The 24814-nt window shown below is 38.5% G+C and overlaps 1 protein-coding gene across 1 annotated transcript in view; it reads left to right on the top strand.

The window, feature by feature from the left end:
* Window positions 1-2699: 2699 nt before the first annotated feature.
* The window catches only part of KANSL1L (KAT8 regulatory NSL complex subunit 1 like), a gene marked incomplete at its 5' end in the record, with an annotated part of 42100 nt that continues 19985 nt past the window's right edge, over window positions 2700-24814 (top strand). Inside the window, 4 exons of the mRNA XM_010176990.1 lie at window positions 2700-2841; window positions 6663-6860; window positions 9639-9760; window positions 14445-14646. Coding sequence (XP_010175292.1) covers window positions 2700-2841; window positions 6663-6860; window positions 9639-9760; window positions 14445-14646 — 664 coding nt within the window. The remainder of the gene's footprint in view (window positions 2842-6662; window positions 6861-9638; window positions 9761-14444; window positions 14647-24814) is intronic.

Here is a 24814-nt window from a genome sequence, read left to right as displayed (position 1 = left end):
TTCTATGATTCTGTGATTCTATGATTCATTTGGTGGAAACTCTTCCTCACAGAGGAGAGTAAGGACATAATTGTTACAGAGTAATTAAATCCTGTTAGTTTAATTATATAGTACATTTAAAGCCTTAAGAAATACTTGTATAGTATTTTAGAATGAAGCAAAATTATACATAATATATTTAACAGTGAATGCAATTAATTCAAGATTTAGTATTGTGTTTTTGAAAAATAACTTGTGGTGTAACTTTGCAGAGGATTTTTTTTTATGTAAGACAGTAATATACAGAGGATATGATTTGTTTGTTTTAAGATTACAGTGTTTAACTGTTCTTCTATTACCTGCTGTGGTTTGGTATTGGTTATGGATTCCCTTACTGCCATGCTGATTTCATGCAGTGTATGTGACATAAGACCAGCTCCATCCCTTTGCATTCTGCTTTTTGTTTCCCAGCTGTGTAAGCACTTTTTCTTTGTCTCACTTGTTCCCTCCTCCTCCTCGGCCTCTTTGAGGATAGCTCACCTTTCTCCCCTATTTGTTGCGTGGAGTTTAGGAGGTAATTCTGTCAGCATGATTTATTTTCTGGGATTTCATGTTATAATGTCCTGGTTTGTGGGTTTTGTTGTTTGTTTGTTCCTCTGTCTTTTGAGAAAGCAATAGAAATAAGTACCTCAACACTCCTGTTGGTTTTTTCTCAGTTATCCTCTTTATTCTTATTTAACTTCTTTTGTTAAAATTTTTAACTAAGGGATTTGTTAAAAGCCTCATTAAGCAGCTCTTTCATACAAGTAGCTTTTTGCCATCCCAGGGTCCTGAGACAAATCCTAACTATTCCAGCCACCACCCTTGTGTGAACATTTTATTAGTTGAACTCTGACCTGGGCCAACTAGCAATTCGTATCTTCCTACTTTCCCCACAAGTTGTCTTTTATGACTTCCAGAGCACAAGTGGGCGAAAGCTGTCCATCCCAGAGGAGTTCATGTCAAGAAGACCTGGTTGAAGCATAAGTAACCAGGGTTATTTACTATGTGCTGGGAATATGGGATAATGGGAAAACAAAGAGAAATAAGAAGGAGTTGTCAGAAAAATGGATATTCACAAGATTATTTCATATGCCTTTTTTCCTAGGACAAAATCACTAATGGAATATGTAAAATGTAAACAATTTATTACGTTATTTATTTATAGAGTTCTTTGAGTTTATTTTTGATGGTAATGCACTTTATTTGCTTTTGTGTAGAATCTGGACTTAAACTAGACATTTAATCTCCTGACTAATTTCATGTGTTCATTTTGCCTGCGTACGAGAGTTTAAGCTGGTTGTAAATTATGTGGGCAGGTAGTTTATGGTAAAAAAGGAGGCCATTACTTATTTTAGAGGTAACCTACTGGAGACTATGTCTATTCTTGCTATTTATGATAGCTAAAGTAGACTGAAAGTTCTGAGATTTCAAGTTATATTATTTTTTATAATCTTTGCCCTGAGGATATTAGGATTCTCAAATTCAGTGATTCTCTACTCATGCCAGGAAATGTCTAGCATCTTCTGCAGAGTGATGTATTACCTTTCTTTCATTGTTGAGGTGGTTCACACACAATTCTGTGTGAAACAATAGCGCTGTGCGATGTTCCTATGCCAGTTCACTGGCTTCTGCTTTTCCTCGTGTCTTTTGGGATACTTCAGTACTCATCCTTGCCTGGGGAACAGGGGGTCACGTATTCTGCCTGTGCAAAACTTACCATACAGAGTTATCCAGGATTTAAATCCAGTAGTTATCCCAGTAACTTAATAAAAACACTTATTTTCCAGGAGCAGTTTGAATTTGTTTTTACAGTTTTTTTAAGGTAGCTGTGGCAAACTACTTGACAGCTTTAGTGGGGAAAAAACCACCAGTCATTTTCTTTAAATAAATAAACTCAGTTAATGGTAGGATACTAGTGGAAGATGCATGCTAAAAATGCACACTGCATTGTGTTGTCTCTGTTGCTTAGGTTTACTGGATATTAAGATTACTTGCTGAGTGGTACTGTTATGTCATTCATTTATTTAATAAGTAGGTTGAGTAAGATTTGCTGATACTAGTGATGTTTGTCATAATAAAGTTAAGCTAATCACTGTGTCAAATTCCAAGAAGCATATCTTTTGTGTTACAAAAGGCACTTACTTGTAAACAGCAGTAAGAGTGACCTAACTATACTGTACTTACACAGCCATATTTATAAAATAGCTTAAATAAAAGAAATCTAAACTACTTAGTTTTTTGGGCATTTAGCTGGTCATTGCTGAATGATGTTTTATTAGTTTCCAGTTGTTAGCAAATGATATTTGTAGAAGCTTGTGGGAGGAAGTGTGGTGTAAGAATTTGTATTTTTGCTGTTGGAGTTCTTAGAATTCTTTAGAAATCTGTAATCTGCATTAACTGATAAAGTTTGGTAGTTTGTAGTTTCTCCAGCTTTGGGTTTATAATACAGAACCTAAAACTAGCTTAGCCTGTGAATAGCCAGTGAATATTGATCATAGTGGTTTGGACAAGTTCTGTAGTTACAGAAATAATCTGATGTGAAACTGGATGGGTATAATCAGATATCTTCTGAAAGCAACTGGGATGCTTGCAACATGAGGCAGAGCAGCTGTCAAAAATGTTCTTGTGCAAATGTGGTTATCTTTATTTTTGGACTAACCAGCATTTTGTCTTCACAGCAGCTATACTTCTGAATGGAAGTGGCTTGCAGACAGAGCTAGAATTGGCAGCCGTTGGACATGGCTTCAAGCCCAGATTTCAGAACTAGAATACAAAATCCAACAACTAACTGACCTTCACAGGCAGATACGTGCCACCAAGGTATTGTCTGTAAGCTCATAAATGGGCTTTTCAAATAATCTTTTGACAGTGTTTCTTGTAATATTTATTTGGTTCCTTGTTGTTGTTGTTGTTTGTTTTGCCCTAGAGTTCTTGTATCTGTGCAGGCTATCGCATGCAAAGGTTAATGAGAAAGACATCAGGAGCTAAAAAGTATTGTACCCTAGAGGCACCAGTACAGGACTGGGAGTAGGGAACTCTTAGCTTCCTATCTGTGATAGTGACTTTGTTAGTGACTTTCAGGGGCCCAGCACAAGGTATTGCATTTATCACACTGGTTTTTCCCTCTACAGACGAGGTGAGATTTGGTTTTCAGGTGGGGTGGCTGGTTATTCATTTTTGTGTTGTGGGGTTTCAGGGTGGGTTTTTTTGCTATTTACAGTGTATGTTTATTCTGAGGATTAGCTAGTTAATGTTTGTACAGCACTCTGAACAGGTCAAGGATTAATTATTACTAAAATTCCAATGCCTGTAAGTCATGTACTAGTTTTTGTAAATTGAACTGGCTAGACAGTGGGAAAGTTGCATTCCTAAAGCATTAATAATCTATCTATCAATTTAATGGGTTCCCCAGGTCATTCTCGTGTGCAAGAAGCCAGAACCTGTGATAATTCTGATGGTGTGATTGTGAGGGGTTTTAGAGGAGAGCTCTTTGACTCTCCATTGCTGAGCCTCATGTAGGTTGTCTGGTCTAGGCTGGGGTCAGATAAGCACAGAGGGAGAGGAGCCAAAAGATACTTTAGACTTCTTGTGGTCAACATGAGACTTGGAGTTAGAAAGGAGAGGGAAATCACCCTAGAGAGCATTTCCCTCTGGTTACATAAAGAAAAATTATTCCCTCTTCATTTGCCCTCAAAGCCCTTCTTTTCATTTCTAACTTTGTCTCTCCTTCTCACAACTTTTCCTTAGTCAGGTTTTTCTTCAAAAAATAATTGAGGAGCCTTAGTTTGAGGGTCTGTCCTGCCTCTGTACCCATGGCAGTGAAAGGAGATCTTGTACTTTGATGAAGGGTGAGAATGCCCATATTTTAGTGTTGTCCAAAATACCGGGTTTATGCACACTGTTACACCCAAAGCTATCAGCCTTTAAGGTGGCTTAGGTCTCATGAGCTGCAGAACACAGAGAAATAAGTAACAGAGAAATGAGAGAAAGAGCATTATTTTAGTCATGCATTTTCTTCACATTAGGTGGTATGTTGGCTTGAAGCCTAGTCATCTTCCTGGTGGAGATCTTCAGTGACATTCCTTTTTGCAAACTTCATGCCCCTTTTACCAGCCGTGGTATTCACTATTTGGCATTGTGTCCCATAGTGAAGGTAGACACGTATTTTCTTTGGCTGTGATTTTTTTATACATGTTGGTAGTACAGCAGCTACAGAAGGACATGGGGGCTGATAGAAGAGCTCTTTGTTTTCATTTAGTGGCTGCAAAGTAGTTACACAATATCATTAGAATTTGTATGCTGTTTTTAATGGTTTCAGAGTGTTTTTCATGTGTTTTGAGTGGAAAAAAATGTGATTCATAGCCAGTGAACAATGATTTCAAGCAAAATGCCACTCCACTAACACCATAATTTAATAGGAAGGGTGATGGTTGACTCGTGGGCAGTTTCCTGGCCTACTACATTGTGTCTTCTCCATCTCTACGCACACAGAAGTAGCAGCTCTGGACCTTTGAGAGTCCTTCCATTTAAAAAAAAGTGAATCTAAAAAACAAAACAATTAAATTTAAAGGGGAGGGAGTTCATTGCCAAAACCTACTTCTTGTAACCCATTTAACTTATAATTCCTATATAGTCAGTATTAGTCTTCTAATTCTTTATTCTTCCTCTTTTTCTTCCTCTTTTCTTCAGTGCCTGTTCCATCATTCCTTTTTCATACTGTCTGTCAATCTTCTTCCTTTTCTGCTTTCCTCTTTCTGTGCTTGTCAACAGGATTCTGCAACTTAAGTAAAATTTCAGTGGAAGAAGGGAGGGTCCCTTCTCTTTTCACGAGTTTTCCCATGTGTCTTCCTCTTCCCTGACTTTAGAATTTCTGGTTAAGGCTTCTGTGCATTATTTTTTTCACTCTCTCTGTGGTCATGACCTGTGATTCTTTTACTAAAAAAGATATAAGGATTCTAAATTCTAAAGGAGTCTAAAGCTGTTGAGCTAGTTTGACCTCCTGTTGTGGCACATAAAAATTAGATCTATAGTTGAATTTCCTTGAATGTACTTCCTACTTTGTGACTGCTCTTGCTCTACAGATTGTAGTGTGATGCTGTCTGGATTTGTTTCCATCTGCAGTAAATGGAAAAGCAAAAATGATGGACTACTACCTGATAATGAATGTGGAAAATCTAGTGTTGACCTGATGGAAATCCAGAATCTCTGTGCCCTTTTTGGGCACTAAACCAAGTTTAAACCAAGCACCTACATTTGTTTTTAGAGAATATCTTTGTTCTCAGCTTTGAATTTTATAACTCCAACAGGGGAATAAGTTAGAGACACAATGAAAACAGGACAATTCCACATTTTCTCCTAGTCCCCCCTTTGAAGTCTCTTTGAGACTTGCTTTTGTGTTTTAGAGCAAGTTGCTGCTCAGGCAGGAGTCAAGGTATGAGTAAACTATAGGATCCTTAATTTTGCACAGCCACAACCTAGGAGAAGTCAATCTTGCTAAAAGAAATAATATAGAGCTTCTTTGTGTTCACATGATGACAATCTTCCCTTGCTTTTTAGTGGAATATTCTCACTAAAAAGAAAAAATTGAGGCAGTGTTAATTGAATGGTCCCTTTTTTTCAATATCTGCTTGATATTTGAGTATCAGTCAGTATTTAAAAGCAAGTAAGTTTTTCCCTTTCTCTTTTGAAAAAGCCTGCAGAGGTTTGATAGCCTTCTCTGAGTATTAAATTTATTTGCTCAAGATAATGACAAATTAAGGGACTATTTGAGGAACTGTTTTTGACTGTTACAAAGTTATTTTTGGTTATTATTTTGTTTAATGTTTTAAGTTATTAAAACAAACCAACTGAGATGTTACCTAGGATTGTATTTTTCTGTATTTCCCATCTGTTATGTGGGAAACACAATGGGGGTATTCTTTTCCTAGTTCCATTTATGCAACTCAGTTATTTCCCTATCATATAAAGTTATATTTATGTTACTAGGTGACATTCTAGATGATAGACCATGTCTTATCCCACATTTGCACAGATTTTATTGAAAAGCAATGAGTTTGCTAGAATATTTAGGATAGTTACCTCTGTAATTATGAAACTCTAAAAATGCTCATCTTAAAAAAATAAATTATTAAATTGTAAAAGGCTTTTGTTTTGAATTGTATCCATCTCTACTACACCAAAAATAACAACCTTGATGTTTTGCTTAGAACATGGATAGGAATAAGAAAAATAGAGCACTTTAAAATGCCTCTGCAAAAGTTATTGGCTGCAAATACTATAACCAACTTCAAATCAAAGGCTGGTTGTTTCTTACAGAAAAACTTCTTAAATCAGCAGGCAAATGATCATCTAGTTGCTCTAATAAGTATGAATTTCTGATTTGAATTTTGGCACAGATGTTTAAGCAGTGGTGTAACACTGGAGTGATTGCTATTATAAGGAGTAGCATAAATGGTGCAGCTTTTATTTAATGAAACTATTCCTATATTTTAGCTGTTAAGTGTATTTAAAATGTAGTTTAAGTGCTCCAAAGAGTTGCTGGGAAGATTTAAGGGGGATGCGCCAGGTTCAACTGCCCCTTAAAAATGATTTAGGAGGGTTAATCCTTTGTCAACCAACTGTGTTCAATTGCTGTTGTCTAGGGGATGGTGATCTTAGAAGAATTCCCATTTCCAAAAGACATTTTGAAGAAGCAAATACAATTGACAGACCAAGAAGCTTTATTAAACGCCACAGGGAATTTGCAAGCTGCGATTGAGAGACAGGATTCTTTGCCGGAGCATGACTTTGAAATGTCACCCAGCAGTCCTACCCTGCTTTTACGAAACATAGAAAAACAGGTAAAGTAAAAAAAGAACTGAACGGTCAATGGAGCCAAATGATTGACTTCAGAAATAGGGCAGGTTCCATGGTGATGAGTTCCAAAAAGGAAGATATTTCGCAGTCCTGAGAGTGGATGCTGATGAATTAAAGGGCTTAAATAACTACATTGTACACCAGGTTTACAAATTAACCTTTTATTTCTGGCGTGTCTGTGTTACCGCTTTGTTTCCATCAAAGCAGCCACATAACAATTTCTAATAGCTATCCACAAACCTGCCTCTCCTTTATAGTTAGGTTCAATGCAGGGTTGCCACAGATTGTTTGGGGAAATACTTACGTGAGATGAAAGGATGCAGCTGAAGATGGATGTATGTTGCACTTGAAACAAAAAAAATAAGCCCCAACAGAATATAATTGTTGGTCTGCCTTTTCAAGCATCATAGGGCTTCAGTTCAGAGCTGAGGAATTCCAGGTACTTCACAGGCATAGCGTAGGCATAGCTGTGAGTGGAGTTTCGGTTCATGATGTTCAAAACATTCATTTCCAAGGTTAATTCCAGAAAATACGATATAGACTCTAGCAGGGTTTTCTTTTGCTAGAAAGCACATGAAGAATGTGGTAGGATCACGTTGCTGAAGGAGATACAGGAAATTTGTTTTCAGAATGAGTGTATGCAGTTAGCGTAAAGCAAACCTGACAAAGGCAGTGTGGTGTGTTAATATGTTGCTCTGCTGCTGTATGTAAATTCTTGGTCATATACACGTTTTTTAAATGGGGTAGAAGTAGCTTTAGGTACTAATGCCTGTTCCTGAATCTCTGTGCCAATTTTTCTTATTTGATAGTCATACTTTCCTGTTCTTAAAATGCTTCCCCTGTTTGATAGATCTTATCCACAACAGACAGGAGTAAGGAAGCAATGAAACAGGAAATTTATATGCGCAGTGCTGGCAATTGCACAAGGTAATCCAAAGAGCATTTTTAGAACGTGGGAAATGTCCCCTCTCTAAGTGATTACTTGGAGAATTAAATGCCCTTTTCTTTTCAGTAAGACATTTGACAATTAAACCAACAGTAGTGTGTTTCCTAGTATCTAAGTAGCTACAAACAGAAGTCCAAGAACTTTGATGAGCTGAAGATTACTTGGAAGTAAAGGTTTTCTTCATTTAACACATCTCACAGATTACATCAGATTTCTTCCCTTTACACCACAAAAAGCATCAGGGTTTGATTTGCTTTTTGACTATAAGTTCTGTAAATCAACCTTAACCCTGAAGCTCTGAGTTTCTTCTTGTTCAGTGTCAGGAGTAGCGATGCTGTAGGCTGAAGTACAGCCATAGATATTCCCACAGAATTCTTCAGTCCTGTGCTAAAGTATTTCTTTGTTAAAAATAAATAAATTCACTTGTGAGCAAAAAAAAAAAAATCATAAAGAATACAAAATGATAGAGCCTGCCAATTTTTATTAGTAGTTTTCAAGTCCTTTTCAAAGCTATGCAACATTTTAAAGACATCTGTTTTTTCCTTGTGTTTTAGAAATCTACCATTGTTTTTGTGCTTTTATATTCAGTAGAGACTTTGCCCCTTAACAGATTGAATTCTGTTGAGATTTTTAAATCAATCTGCTAAATATTTTACTGGCATCTTGTTTGCTTTGTCCAGACTTTTTATAGTTGACTTGCTATTTCTGTGCTGTAGTATCCATCCCTGAATGTTTTATTCTGACATGAAATTTTTACCTGACTTCATCACTTAAACATGAACAGAAAAGACATGAGTTCTAACAAAATGGAAAATCATTTTTTCTGCTTCTTTCTGCATAAATGGTAGTGCCTCAAAATGTAAAGAAAACTTACTGGGTAGCCTTTAGCAATTCTTGTTTTAAGCAATCTTAGTTTTGAATGAAAGGGCTAATAATAATTTAAAAGTTTAAATAAGGGCTAAGAATAATTTAAAAGTTAAAAAAAAATAGTATGCTGTTTCAAAAACATTTAATTTCTGTTCAGTGTGCAGCACACAGTTTCCTCTAAGAAAGCTACATTTATTGTCAGAATAGCCTTTAAGGTTTGACATTTAAAACAAAAAAATCATTGTGAAGTATTATCTGGAGTCAGTCCACCATTGCTTTATAAGGAGTCGTAACAGATGAGCTGCATTTGTTTTGGGGCAGTTCTGAAAGTCTGGATTTTGGTGGGGTGGGGGCTCTTGTTGCTATTTTTGAGGATACCAGAAGATTTTAGCCATTCTATCTGTAGTTACAATAGTTCTCCTTTAGTTACACTTCCTTTTGTAAAAACACCTTTGTCAAACAACAGTGAGCAATGAAGAGGATTCTTTTAACAAGAAAAATACTTTGAGTGAACAAAATGTACAATGAGTAGACAGCAGACTTTTTTTCCTATTGAAATGCTTGTTGAATGGCCAGTTGGGCTGCAGCTGTTGTAACATCAGCCGTAAAGTGTTCTGGTTTCTTTTGCCTTTTTAAAAACCTTTGGTTAAAATACTAAAATCACTAATGTGTTTTGTGTATTACTTATTCAAATGTATAAACAATGTCCTTGGCTGGTTGTTTCGGGTTGTGTTGGTTTTTTGTTGGGGTTTTTTTGTATAGTTGAACATAATAATTGTGAAAGAAAAAACATGCCACTCTTGATTATTCACAAGAAGAAACTAAAAATGAGTATTCCATGATGTATGTGACTGGAATCCTAAGTAGGAAAACAACAAAAACACAGGATCTTTGAGCTGTTGAGTCTGGATAAAAGTCTGACTACCTTTTTTATTATTATTTTTTCCAGAGCGCACAACTGAGCGAAATCATCAGTAGTCTAATTGCTCCACTCAATTTGTCTCCGGCTTCTTCATCTCTTTCATCCAAGACCTGTAAGCACAGACAGCTGGTCAATGGCATCTCCTTCAGGTAGGTGACAGTATGGTATTAATTTTTTTTAGAATAACTTTTGGTAAAGTTATGTAGATGGCACTGATAATCATTGCAGTAATAAATCAGGAAGAGAGAGCTGCTTTCTGCAAGCTTCAAGAGTAGTCAAGTGTTGCTTGTAAGGTTGAAAGTAGTAGGGTTTTGTTTTGTTCTTAAAGACACCATAAAATTATGCAGTCACTGTTAGTACATTTAGGTACTGGGAAGATTAATATATCTGTGAAGTAGTGAAAGGATACAGTAAATAACAGACTACTTCTAAATATTTTAGACAGTGCAGTCAGTCATCACGAGTGCAACTTTATTTCTGGAAAAGCCACGAACTAGACTTTACTAGATTAGTAGAATATATAATCAGTGTCACCTGTGCCTCAGGATGGGTCAGTGTCAGTTTTTTATAGCAGCTTCATTACTTTTAAGCACATCAGTCTTCAGTACAAGGCCAAATTTATCTACTTTTACAGGAATTCGGAGATAATATTTTTCTATTTGTGGTCTTTTGTTCTGGATGGATATACCTTCCAGGATGACTGTAGCAGCTCAAAATTATCTTTTAGAGAAACGTTTCTCAGTACTACTTCATACTTCTTGGTAATTCCATCTTTTATTCAAAGATTTTAAAATACAGTTCAGGCTGTAATCAGTCTCAAAACAGCATTAAGGTAATTGACTACAGTCCTGTCTTACAAAAGGCCTAAGTATGTCGGATATTTCTCCTGAGATACTGGTAATGTGATTTTTGAGGATGAAGTGGTTGCTGTTATTCCTAGGCCCTAATTAAGATCAGGTGGATGAAGAAAGTGTTCTCTAGTAGTGCTGTGGGGGGTTTATGGCAGTGTCTGCAGCAGGACATAATTCCCTGGCTCCCAGCTCCAAGGAGAGCTGGCCGTGCCGTCTGTTTCAGCTGCTTTGCCGCAGAGACTCTAGCCTCCCGCAAAGAGATTATAATGAGCAGCTTGGATGGGCAGCTTCTTTAACTGCCGGCTGTTCCAAAGCGATTGTGTGACTGTGCCCTCAATTTAAGGATGAAGGGGGTCCTGTCATGTAGTATTCATGCTCCTGACGTATCAGTTGTTTACAAACAATGTAGGGGAAAATCAGAAGATTCCTCTGAGTTTTGGAATAAAAATAGTCCTGAAATAGAAGTTGCAAATAGAGATGGCTCTATGGAAGAAGAGCATAATTTAGGCTGTTAGAAGGCTGTGTCTTGAATCTGTAACTGTTTCATGAAACAAAAGAGGAAGGATTCCTGCTTTTAAAAATGTTTTTAGGAGTGTATGAAGTTGATTTAATGGTGAGAGATTTTCAGACACTGTCCAAAACCAGTCCTCTTTCCATTTTATGAGCAACACAGTTGTTTACTCACAGAGCACTGTCTAAGGCTGGTTGTTTTCTTCTCATGACCTATATAAAAGCCCAAAGAAGAATGGAAAGACTTGGAAGATTTTCTCGGTGCTGTAGCTCTAAAATGGAGTTGGTGAGTTAGGTGTTGGAAGGGAATCTGAGAGATTTGAGACCTTTCTAGATGTCATCTTAAAAATCAGTTAAATAGTTAGTTTTAATTTTTCACTTCTTGTGAAGTGTTTTGAAATCTACAAATAAATACCGTTCCTTAAAGATGGTAACTAAGCACTATATAGAGTGGTTATCATGAGAATCCTTCTGGGAAATTCACTGCTTCTTACTTCTTAGTTTTTTGAGTGTGTTTCAGGTGTTTGTTGTATTTTGTTGTTGTAGTAGTTTTGTGTGCAATTAGTTGAGACAGTTATATACTAGTTAACTTCATTTCTTCATTCACTCTCTAGGGCTCACTCTGACTGTATTAAGTACTTGAGAAAGTAAAAATAAAATTCAAATGAAAAGGGGATTTTTTGTTTTTGAAAAGGAGAAAAAAGAGGTTATAGTGATTTTTTACTTATGTAAATTCTTGAAATTAGTTGCAGACTCTTGATGTAAAAGATATAATAATCGATGTTAGAGTAGGTCTAAGCGTGAGATGCTTTGAGGCTGGTAGTGATGGGGTTGCAGTACTGTTGCTTGGGCTATTCCCAGTGGAAGTGGTGGTGCACGTAGGGTTCCTGGTTGATTAAGTGTGGGTAACCTTGAATTGCCATTTATCAAGGTCTGATTTCATTAGTGGCTTCCTTTTTCTAAGTAGCTTTTCTTTACTGAATTGAATCTAGATGCCAGGATTAGCCAGCTGCATTGAAGGTAAATGGTCATAGAAGCAGTTCCCTAAGGTAGTGGTAACCACTTTCTTATCACGAGAGAGGAATGAAAAAGTTGATTACTTCAAAACAAATAATGCCTGTCTGATGGCTTGCTGTGCATGTGTGTATCTGTGTGTAAGGTTAGCCAGGCTAACTAACCTTTAGCCAGGCTGCAGTGCAGGAAAGGACAACCTGTGAGCTTTGAAAAGAGTGTTTCAGCAAATTCTTGAATTTTACATCTGGTGATGGTTCATCTCCACTCTTCTGTAGAATCACATTTTGAAAAACACCCAAACTAACATCAAAATAAAGAGGTATCTCAAACCTTGACTGGGAAGCCTATTTACACAAGTGTCAGGAAAACCATACTGCTGTGTACTGGAGCTGCAAGCCACAGAGATATGATCGCTGCTTCATCTGAAAATGGAGCCATGCGTTACTGTAAGGCACAGGAGGGTAAACAGAGCAGCTGGCAGAGACTGAAGAGAGGCTATCAAAGACCAGGGCAGACTACCAGAACAAAGGCAGGAATCACAGAAGCTGAAGAACCAGACTGAGGAGCTTTTTGTTCTAATTTACCTGTCCAAGTTGTCTTTCATGTAAGAGGCAGGTATGTGGAAGTTGGGCTTGGAACCATCTGACTTTGAGGCAATGAATGCAAAGAATATGTTGTTGAGAATTCAGAGAAAGTATTTAAGAAAACTTTTGCATGGACTTTAAACATTCTATTTCTTTCTCAAGCCTTAAAAATTCAGTGTTTGCCTTAAGAATCTAATGCTTTGGTATTTTGGGCTTTTTCCTGGCACTTAGTAATATGTTCCTTTAAATCTGTTATACCATCCCTCTTTTAATTAGCACATCTTTTACACTGAGTCACTGTATTTACACTGTATTGTTTGTTGGGATTGTTCTGATGTGTCAGAAGGACAGCTCGAAAGCCTTATTACAACACCAGCACAGCATGGGATGGTGTTTAATCACACTTCCACAGCAAGCACTTCTATTTAATAAAATGTATCATTAGACGAATACTACATGTCAAAAAAGATGGATAAATACCCTTGTAATACATTCGTTTTCATGTTGGGTGTTACAACTTTGCTAAAAAGGCTGTGACCTGCTAGATAAAGTTCATAAGAGAAAATAATCATTTGTACAGATAGATGGCCTGTTATGAACCAAGGCCAAAATAGCTCGTATACTTGCACTTCTCAGGCAGTTCAGAGTTGCAGTCAAGATCTTCAGTTTTGTAAAAATAAATGCACACTTGAGTGCTTTTTGCAGCAAGCCTTCAGCTTTGCAGACAGATGTTGCTACAGCAACAAAATAAGATCAGGATACCTATAAAAGGGCATTCTTCTCATTGACTCATTCCCACCCGGATGAAGGGTGTTTTGAATTCTTGCCTTGTAGTGTTCCCTGCTCTGGTGAGCAGACAGGCTGTAGGTTGGTGAGAGTGATCCAAGGTTGTTATACATACATGTATACAGTTTCTCCTACTCTTGTCCCTGTGTTGTCACATAACTTTTGTGATTGCATGCTGTGTTACTAAGGACATGAGTGCAGCAAGTGTGCGTGTAGGTAAGATTTTGGAGGGATGGTGCTGTAACACCGAGTGGGATCTGAAAGGGACAGACTTGGGGGAAATGGCAGGTAAGGTTGAGATTTAATGTTAAAACGAAGCTTTCCATGTGTCCACGTAGACCCTGTCACATTGTGACCGGAGCTGAGCTTGCATTCTTCCAAACCATTTGGGACTAACCAGCCTCTAGGTCCCAAAGACAGACAAACAGACTAGGCTTTCCCTCCTCCCCGAGAGCTTCCTCCAGACTGGACTGGGGCTCTATTGGCATGTCTTTGGAAGTGAAGTTTAATGGCCTTGTGTTGGTTAAACTAAGTGTGCAGAGTTCCTAATTTTAATACAAATGCTTCACAGTGAGTTGCAACCCCTGCGGGGAATGGGCACTGGTTTGTAAAGCTTTACTTAAGTTTTAGTTCTTGAGCAAAACTAGAAAATCTCAAAAGTATTAGGGCAGGACTCTAGGTCTTGTTTGTGTTCACGTGACTGCTGTCTTGAATGGAATGTAAGTTGTTAGGGAAATATTCATTGTAACTTAAAACTCATAGGTGTTAGAAGTGTTAGAGTTCTTGAATTTAAAAAAAACAAATACTGTTAGATGCTTGAGGGCTTAATTTCATTTTGACATTTGTTTCTGTGAGGTGAAAAGTGAACAAGGACGATAAACTTCCTTTCATGACCTAACACAGAATTAATCAACGAGCAAGCAAAGCGCATACATGGTTTCCTGAAACAGTGTGCTAAAACGTTTTAGTGTTTATAAAGTTCGTGTAGAATTAGATAGTTAATGCTAATCAGTGTATGAAATCTTGGCCTGTGCATGTGGAGCATATTTAACTTGTATTTCCTCCCCCCATTAATCATGAAATTGCAGAGCTTCAGACAACAGAGAGGTATCCTCTTCAAGCAGCTGGTTGCTTGATCATCAGCACATCAAAAAAAGAAGAAGAGACAGGACAAGACTAAGATCTCTGTCCGTGGCTAACGTGAGCACATCTGCTCGAACAAGGCCGCTTCATAGTTTCCAGAAGAGGAAACTCTACAGAATGCATGGTGCCTGTTACTGGAATCAGCAGGTAGGCCCTCGCCTCTCTCTTCAGGAGACAAAACCAAGGAGTCTAGCTGCTAGAGTCTGCATGTGTCTTGTCTGGTATGTCAGAAGAATAGTGCATGCTGTGCTGGTTATTTGTTACCTTCAGGAAGCACATAGTATGTGTGGCGGGAGTACTAGCTGTGTCAGCAGGAGCTCAGAGCTAATGAGTTGAACATAAAAATTAAAGGTGGCTCAGAATCCTGCTTATCAAATCAGTTTGTTGTGTGGCTACCTTTAAAGCCTTTTTACAGTCTAAGAGACCACTCCAGAGCTTCCTTGGGAGGCTTGACTGCTGAGGAAGCATGCTACAGTGTAAATCAGCTGCCTGCTTGATTTCAGAATATTTGTTTTAGCTACAAGAAAGTTTACACAGCTGGTGGCACATTATTTTCTAGGAAATTAAATTGCAATATCTTAATCTTGTTTCCGTTTTTGCTGTTGCTGATTAGTTATATTGCCTTTTTCATGACACTTTGTGAATGCTTTAAAACTTAAAATTTTCTGCATTACAAAGGAAATAATATTTTAAAATGGGAAAAAAACCAAACCATTGTGTCTTGTGCAGGGCAAGGCATATCTGTTCATGTCTGATATTAATAGCATAGTGCTGGTAGGAATATATAATAAGTTTATCTGTAGTGCTTAAAGCAACAATCTAATGTGGGAGCAGAGATGATATGAACTCATTCTTTACAGCAGTGTTAATCCCAAGCAGTTTTAATTTCTTTATTTTACTTTGCCTTTTAAAAGTATGTTACATTGAGAGAAATCTCCATGTCTCCTCAGCTAACTGTCTAGGATTTACTAAAGGTACCAGTGGTTTGGGGAGAAATTTCTCCTGCAAGGATTTTCTCTGTGAGTGTGCTGATTCAGCATCCTCTGCAAAATTGCCCAGGTGTCCTAGTTTTAGCAAGATGTTTTATTGAAAAATTGTCTGGCTTCTTATTAGCTTGACTTCCCAGCTTCCTGGCAGTGGGGCTTAAAGATTTTGCAGCCTTCCTGGAGGGTTGATGGTGGAGGATGGGGGTGGAGGGTTAGAGTTTGGGAGCTCTACCTCCTAGACACTGAAGCTTTTCATCTTCCTTGCATTAACCAATGAGACTGTTGCTGACTTGGGCTTCATTGTTTCGTATTCAATCCAATCCACGTCCTGATAAAGATGCTTCCAATACCACAGGTGCTTCTTGCAGCTGTGGAGATTGCTCCTCAGCAAGAGATTCCAGGACTTTCCCTTCCTTCTACTTAAACATGAGGAGTCTCCACTCCAGATGCAACTTCTAAATAACAGGCTTTTCTGGAAGCCTGCATCTGGCAGGTTCAATTATCTCTTGTTTTTAAGAGTGCTGCCTATGTCTCTGTCTTTTGAAAACTGGGCCAGAATTAGTGCAGTTCAGAGAATAACAGTAAAAGCTTGTGAACAGAAACTTCATTTCTGCAGCCCAGCAGCAGGAGTACAAAACAGAGTTTACATTTTTATCTTCAACCAGCCATAGACCTGAGCTGCTTTGCATGCTCGGTAGTTTACCTTGACTTGTAAACTAAAAAGATAAATTTCTAGTTTACCTTTGATTGTAGACTGCAATCAAAAAGTGCATTTTTAAGTTACTAGTGAAAGGCTTCAAATATTGGAGCTGGTGCAACTGTGTCTGCTCCATGCTTTTGACATTTCTAGTGCTGGGTTATCATATGCTAACTAAGCTCCAATGTCTCTGTACCAAAAGTGCAGAGATATGCCAAAGACAGTGTGGTAAAAACCCCTATAGAGACTGCTGTTTGTGCTGACCACAGCTCTCTGCTCAAAGACCTGTGTTTAGACTCTGCTTTCTCGTGTCCTCTCCATGGGGAAGTTAACCAAGAGGCCATGTGGAGAAATGCATCACGTGCTACATATTCTGCCTGTATTCCCAGAGAAAATAAGGGGTGGTGGCAGCAATCCAGCTGTCGGCTTCAGACTTCATGCCAAACTCATAATTTTTAAATAGTCAAAATTAAGTTAAAGCAGTGAAAAAAGCTTCTTACACAGTGTTGGTTAAAAACAGTGTATCAGGGTCCTGCTGGGGAAGTAAGTGGTAAAATTGGACTGGACATGTCCAGAACATTCTGACAATCAAATCTAAATGTGTCTAAAATAAAACGTAGAACTGTATGAAAAGAGTGTCTAAAAGAAAACATAGAAACTCTAGAAGACCTACCAGATCTACAAGATTGTTGTCAAGTCTTTGAATTAAGAGCCATTATCAGTTTATCATTTCATTCAAGAAATCTCATTCTAACAGACCCTGTCACTTTCTTAGTCCTGCACTTGCTACACTTGGTTACCCAGCTGTTGATGTGATTGCTCAGTTTGTAAAGGAAGAACACTGTCTGACTGCTAATTAGGCAGATGTCTAAAGGTAAGAACACAAAATGGGGAATGGCCTCTGAGAAAAATAGATAGAAATAGAGTTGAGAGAAATCTCCATGTCTCCTCAGCTAACTGTCTAGGATTTACTAAGTGTACCAGTGGTCTGGGGAGAAATTTTATAGAGTTACTTCTTAGCAGCATGGAAAGTAGTTGGATTTTTAATGTAATGTTAGTGGCCATCTCTAGCAATTGCTTTTGACATATTTATTCAAGTTTTACATATTTATATAGCCCTTGGTACTATGGTCTGTGGTCTGGACCTCCATTTCTTTAAGGTCACTGGCCTGAGAGCAAGCTAGAGCTAAGGGAAGACTTGCTGCCACTTCCCTGCAGCGGATGTGGAGTTAACAGAGACCATCTTGCCGAGGTCTGAGGAACAGACTGAATCTTCTGAACATTGCAGCTCCTGCACCAGCTTTTTCGTGGTGCCTGGTTCAAACAGCTGGTGAGCGGGCGCCTGGCACTGCTGATGGGCGATGCTGCACAGCAGAGTAATCTGAGCAGACGATGACTAACGAATTCTGACCAGAGAATCAGAAAAATGCAGACTTCCCATGTGTAGGAGATTAAGAAATGCTGGGATAACTTGGAGGAATTTGGTTTTTTTGGGCTGACTGGTTGTACCCTTTCTGCATCGAATGTCATTCAGTGTTGTCCTTTACATCTCTTCAGATTAGTTTAGGAAGCTCATCCCCTCCTGCACCCTTCAACATCCATGTTAGGAAAAGCAAAGAATGAAACTGAACTGCTATCCCATCTGTCAGTTCATAAGGTCACTGGGAAGACAGCCACATTTTTTTTCTCTTATCTACTGCCATGCCACATACATTTACAATGCTGTCGAAAGATGAGTATTTAGTGACCTAGCAGCTTCCCAGTGCCTGTTGAGAGGTGCCCTGTGTTGTCCTCTGCTTTGCTGTATTTCTTTTCTGAAGAGGACTATACCTTCCCCACTTCTGGTATTCAAATCGTGCTTACACAAAGTAGAGTCTAAAAGAAAACATAGAACTCTGTGGAACTCTAGAAGACCTACCAGATCTACAAGATAGTTAGACTGCAGTGGGGATAAATAAAACAGGATGCAGGGTGTTTGGTTTATCTGTCACCATCCAGTATCCTCAGGAACTTGAAACATCCTTTGGGGCCACATCCCCTAATTCAGAATTGCTAAGTACCACAGGTGATCTGTGAGTCATCTTCTGGCTGTGGAATCTGTTTTGTATCTTTCTTCTTTCATTATCTAAATAGCTCAGTAAGAGTTTAGGCCATTTCTTGATTGTGAGTCAGTGCACAAGCCACTCAAGAGTAATCCACATGCACAATAAACCCTGGGATTGCAGTCTGTGCTTCAGTCTAGAGGATGTGATTGTAGTAGTGCATTTCTTCAGCGTGATTTTTGAATGAATATTAAAACTTGCATGCAGGATAGCACAAAGAAGTAAACTGCAGGCATGGCGTAGTGGGAGGACACACGCTTGCAGGCAGAGGTTGGAAGGCTGAGAGAGCTTTCTTCGAAACACTGGATCTGCCACTTGTTTGCACTGTAACAGCTGGCAAGTCAAACAACCTCTGGGTCATTGTCTCCTCCTATAAAATGCATGTAATGTAGTTTTAACACTAAGAAGGAAGGCCAAGAGTATCAAAACATTGAAACCAATAAAGTCTGTAAGTAGGAGATTGGTGTCAGGACTTTTAAGACATGAACTCAAATTGAATAATTTCCCAGTGGTTGTTGCATTTATAACTGCTTCCCCTGCCCCAGATTCTTCAAAGTCTAATGTCTGGGTGCTTCTGCAAATGTTTTTCCTATAGTGAGGACCTGTAGTATCTCCATCTCTGTGTATTTTTTGCCTAAACTTGAAGAACTGAATTATCTGTGAGATATCTAAAGTTCTCTTAAGTTTGTTTAAAAGCAGACAAATGTTGTTACGAGTGAGAAACTCCAAGAGGTCCTTGCTTAGCTGACATGCCCTCTTGTTTTCCTGTCCAGCATTTTATCTATGTAGCTTAATCCAGGATTTTTTTGGTAACAAGGCACTTGTTTTGTCAGTACCTTTTGTTAGTTTGTTGTTTAACATCATAACTAATGACACTAGTTACACTTTTCTTTTTCCAAGCCATGCTTCACTGAGAGATGTCATTGTGGCTAGGTAGTGTTTTAATCTATGAAAACTTTATATAGCTATAAATAAAGGCAAGAGGCAATAGAGCAGTGAGATCTGAGTACTATCAGTTTTGGTCCTGTCCATTTATTTACGGGGTTGTAGAGCACAGTGAATTTTTTTAATCTGAAAATTCTCGTTGTATTTGTATCTCCACCTGCTGGGCGAAGAGTTGGTTGTGTGGACTGGGGTACATGGAGAAAAACAGAATTCAAATTTGCAAAAGTGCCAGCATTCTGGAAGATGGGAATTGAGGTGCAAAAGCTTACATTTTAGATACTGCAAGCAAACAGTTGGCATAATGTTGCCCACTCTTGCAGTTGAGTATTGCCACATTTTTTCTCTTCAGTCTTAACGGGACTTAAGTGAGAGCAGAAGAATATCTGCCTTTGTTTAGTGTATTTTTTTTTAAAAAAAAGGAAGAGAAAAAAAAAGAGTGCTTCTCCAGAAGGCTCCAAGTCAGACAGGAAAAAAGTATTTAAATTCTAGGCTTGAGTTTCTTATTTTAATCTGTTTCTCATGCCAGTTCTATGATTTTTTGTGTCCTGATGTGTTCCCAGTACATGCTTAGGGCAAGTGATACTTTTTGTAGGTGCCACTTGATAAATACATATGGGTCTTTCACCAAGTCTGGTTAATTTTCAATTTTTAGGGAAGAGTGTGTGTGTGTAGATATATATATATACACACACACACGTGTTTATAACCTGTATTATACCCAGCATGCAGAGCCTTTATCTTACTTGCTGAATGCATGCTATCTGCAAGTTGGTGTGTAGCTAGCAGGAAAGGAGGATAAGGGGCAGGGTGAAGGGTGTGTATGCAAACAAGGTGCTTAGTCAGGATGTTGCATACAGTGTGGAAGTTGTACCCTGTTTTTCACCAGGTGATACATTTGTCTGGGGAGGAATATTTTAGCACCTGCTTCCTAGAATACAATCCCATTTCCTCTACCATATAATCCCAAATTGTGGTTTATTTGCGTTTAAGGAGACACAGTTGAGTTCTTTGTGGTTGTTATCAACTGCTGCTTTTTCTAGCTCCCTCAGTCTGTAAATCTAAAGAAACAGCACTGTCTAGAGCAGTAACTACTGAGCATAGTATTCAGTAGCCAGCTAGAAGTTTTGCCTTTCACACAGTGGAGTAGTCATTTCCCCTTAATTGCACTGAAAGGAGTCTACTGGTTGTTATCTCCCTCCTTGGTATCCCTAGATATTGTCTCCACCACCTGCTTCTGCATAGCTTCCTGGCATTGCTGGGTTCTAAAAAGCCATGAATACAGGGAAGGTTGTGTTGCCAAGTCTCCTGCAAACTGGTTTCGAGAACAGGATGCATCCTGCTTCAGTGAATTTGGAGTAGTACCTCTGTGGATGTGTCAGTCTTCTGCCTTGGGGAGGACAATCCCTTGGTTGTGGTTTACCAAGTTTGTATGAAAATAAGAGTTCATAAAATTACTTTTTTAACACTGTAAGTTAAAAAAGAAGGTCTTCTATTAGTTAAAAATCGATTCTATGGTTCTGTAAAACCTGAATGGGGAAAAAAGAGGTATTCCTGTGCATTCAGCTGTTCTGAGTGTGTGACAAGACTGTTGTGTACTGACTGGGGAGGAAGGAAGGGAGAACACCTTCAACTCTGCACTACAGTGATACTGCCAGTGGAACTAAATCCATCCTTTGTGAAGTTTATGGCAAGCCAGTGAGACCACAAATTCTTTTTTCTCCAGAATGACAAACCTGAAGTGTGCTTTTCACAGTCCTGCCTCTTTGCCTATTATGATATTTCTGTAGTGTTTTACTGCTCACATCTACTCTTAATTTCCACATGGCATTTTACAAAATATATCCCTGTGGGTTAGTATCTCTTTCCTTCTTTTGGTTTATTTAACCGGTAAAAGATTAAGCACTAACCTTGATTTTTTCAATTGATTTTTTAGTTGAACAAAAGGTCTATGTTTCAGGCTGTTGAGGACAGCATACACTTCCCACAGAGCAGGTGAAAGTCCATCTCCCATTGGCTTATAAGAAAATTAAAGAAACTAAACTCCATGTATACTTATGAGAGATGGTGGGTGGTCTCCAAGAACGGTAGAAGCTGCCACTCCTTTTATGACTCTAACTGAAAATCTGAATTTGAGACAAGCAGGATCCTGAGTAAGTTGTTTTTAGTGTTTTATGAAAGTCTCAGTTCTGTTCTTGGAAAAACTGGTGTCTGTCACAGGATCTGCCACTTTATCCTTATCAGCAGCTTCGGAGGGGCCACAGGAAGACAAATTTGTTGATATCCCAGGGCAGTTTGCTTTTCTGTAGCTGACCTGTGTATAGATTTGCAGGGTAGTGCATGGGAAAGGGCCATCTATTTGACATCTGTAGAAACTTCATCTGGAAGGGAGGGTCTGTCATGTAATGTGTATCTTCAGCACCATCTGTTATACATCTTCCCATGTAGGGATATCTTAGATGCTTTGCCCACCTTCTCTCCCCTCTACCTGTTGATGAAAGAGAAAGTCTTTGAGGCTTTCAGATTAACCTTTCACCATCCATTTGTTGTATGTTTCCCAAAAGCACTCTGCAGTGAAGTCCTGCTTAGGGAACCCCTAATGTTTAGCTTGTGAAATAAGACATTTAATGTAACTGTCTGTTCTGCCAGAGGGGTATAGCTCTGCTCAGAGCAGATCGTTGTGTGTGCAGGAGGGAGGCCATGGAGAAATGGCTTGGCCTCTTCAGGCAGATGCTGAAGCACAGAAGCAAGCAGGTAACGCGGTGCTCCTTTGGTTTGGGCTGTGCATAGCACTTCCAGGGAAAGCTGGGGAGGGACTTTTGATAAGGGCAGTTAATGACAGAACAAGGGGAAATTGTTCTAAACTGGAAGAGGGTAGGTTTAGATTAGATATTAGGAAGAAATTCTTCACTGTGAGGGTGGTGAGACACTGGAACAGGTTGCCCAGAGAAGCTGTGGCTGCTCCTCCCTGGAAGTGTTCAAGGCCAGGTTGGATGAGGCTTTGCGCAACCTGGTCTAGTGGAAGGTGTCCCTGCTGATGGCAGGAGGGGTGGAACTGGATGGGCTTTAAGGGCCCTTCCAACCCAAGCCATTCTGTGATTAAAAGTTAGTGGTGTGTTTGGTGTTCAAAGAGGAGGCATCAGCCACACACACGGTGGTTGTCTTGGATCCCATCATTAAATCTCTGCAATTTAGTTGGCTACTCATTTACTGAAGAACAGTTTTTAGTATTGAGGGGGATAGCTCTTTGATATTGCTGAAAAGTCCTGTGTGTGTGTGTAGGGAGAATAAATGCTTTTTCCTTGCCTTCTTCAACTTATAAGAGTAATCAGAAGCAGACGTGACAGGTATTCAACAGAGTATATTTGGGCTAACTTAATTAACTTAATGAATTCATGCACTTTGGTGTAATTGAACTGTGGCTCTCTGTACTGTTACACTCAGGCATGTTTCCAAAAATGGTAGGAGTTTTAGTGATCAGTAGCTGAAACCATGAAGCAAGTATTCACTTCAGAATTTTGAACTGGGAGCACAAAACATTTTTCTTTGCAATTGCCGCACGCTTCATAGACTCAAACTTTTTTCTCTGCAGAAGGGCGGTTGGCTGGTAGTGTTCAGCCTTCTGACCCTTCTAGAATAGAGGCACGAGCCAGTAGTGCTTTGTCTAATGCAGCAATTTATCACAAGTAAGTGCAATAATTGTTTTGAATATCAAAATAAATTGCTTACTGGATTTTCTGTGATCCAGTAAAACAGTACTAAGGAAAAAAAAAAATTCCAAGAAGATTAAAATTCATAATACTCTAGAAAATTAGATTCTGTTGATGACACCATTTCTTACAAAGTTTAAAACAGAGCTGCTATTTTAGGTGAAGATTTAAAGTTTGCACATTTCTGATTTCCTCTTATATACACTGGATTTTCTTTCCCATAATAGAATCAATTTAATGTAATGTTATTCTTCATATCTACTTAAGCTCAGGAAGCATGAGGTTTTGTATTTCAGTAATGAAGAAAAATGTTCCAGGAGATGCACGAGGTATAGAATAGCAGGGGGCAAATTGATAAGAGTTTAGTAATCTCTCCTGCTTTCTGAAGGGTTGCCATTGTCATCAGGCTTGCTGTAGAGGCCTCTCTTCTGAAAGCTGTATGCCTTGGTTTTCATGAAGCCACAGGTCATTGCTGTGGCTGAGTAGTTATATTTGTGGGGTTGTGTTCAGGTGGGTTTTGGTGGATCTTTTTGTGGTTGTGTTACAAAATCAATAATTAACTGCTGGAAAAGCCAGTCAGGTTGTAGATTCTGTTCTATACTGAATTGGAAGGAGGGAGAGTTTAGTTTTCCAATAAACAGCTCTTCAGTTTTGTTTCAATAAGGTTGAAGCACATTCTTTGACTGAGCAGCACACTTTCATTCCAGAATGAAAGGCTTCAGAAATTGTTTCATCAAGAGTTGATTAAACCAACATTCCCGGCAAACATTGTGATTTCACTAAATCAGCATTTTCCAGTGGAAGACTATTCCATCAGAAATTTAAACCAGATCTAGTAGCTGGGACCACAGACACTACCAGATTGTTTAGCTTTTTTTCTAGTAGCTTCACAAGCATTTAAATAAAACTACTCTTGCTTCTATAAAAGTCCTTTTTTTGTTTTTTTTTAATTAGGAACTGAAGATTTAATTATTTAGGTGCTGATGCCAGAGCATTCAAGGAAATAACGCACAAATTCAGGCATGAGGTTTTGTAACTCCCACCACAGACAAGATGAGGAAAAGAATTTGGCATTTACCAATGTTGGCAGTTGGATTTTAATATTGTTTCAAAATAGATTGAGATTCTGGAGGTTGTTTGACCATGTATGCATATTTTTGAGCAGGCTTAGCTTTAAGCTATATTCTAAATGTGTTTGGGACTAGAGAGATTTAAAGCAAGGAAAAGTGAGTTGGGACTGAAAGACTGGATGTCCATATGTGTTGGTCTTATCTATATGTTTACTAGATAATTTTACTAATCCGTGTTTGGGGATTTGTTTTTAAAGAATAAGAGATTTATGGGTTACTGTAATTTCTGTTAAAAAAAAAAAAATGCAAGCAGAGAGGGTGCAGTGGCAGCTTAAATAGTGGAAATTCAGGAAACTAGTTCATTTCTGAAAAACAGATGTCAAGAGGAAATGTGCTTTTGTGCATTTCTGAAAAGCAAACCCTTATTGCATCAAAGGTAGAGTAACTACCTAAAAGCTCTTTAAGCTTTAGTTTAATGGTCCACATAATGGGAAACATTAAATTTGCTTTAGCATTTATCCCTCGAGTGTTTCCAAACACAGGTCCCAGTTCTGCCAACACTTCATGGATGTTTAGTTTAACAGATGAAGAGTCCCATATGTCTGTCACAGGAAAGTAACAGAACATTGATTTGAAGGAGTCCTGGACAAGAAAAGAATTGTTTCCAAATAAAGTTGAAAGTACTTCTGCATACATCTATGTATGCAGATCAAGGTGGATTTAGGACTGTTAATGTTTTCCTGTGGGAAAAAATGTGAAATACAACAATCCTCACCACCACTACCACCAGGTCTTCTCTGCTCCAGGA

The sequence above is a fragment of the Antrostomus carolinensis genome, unplaced genomic scaffold, assembly GCF_000700745.2.
Source record: "Antrostomus carolinensis isolate BGI_N321 unplaced genomic scaffold, ASM70074v2 scaffold30371, whole genome shotgun sequence".
In the NCBI taxonomy this organism is placed as follows: Eukaryota; Metazoa; Chordata; class Aves; order Caprimulgiformes; family Caprimulgidae; genus Antrostomus; species Antrostomus carolinensis.
This window is presented reverse-complemented; position numbering and strand designations above follow the sequence as displayed.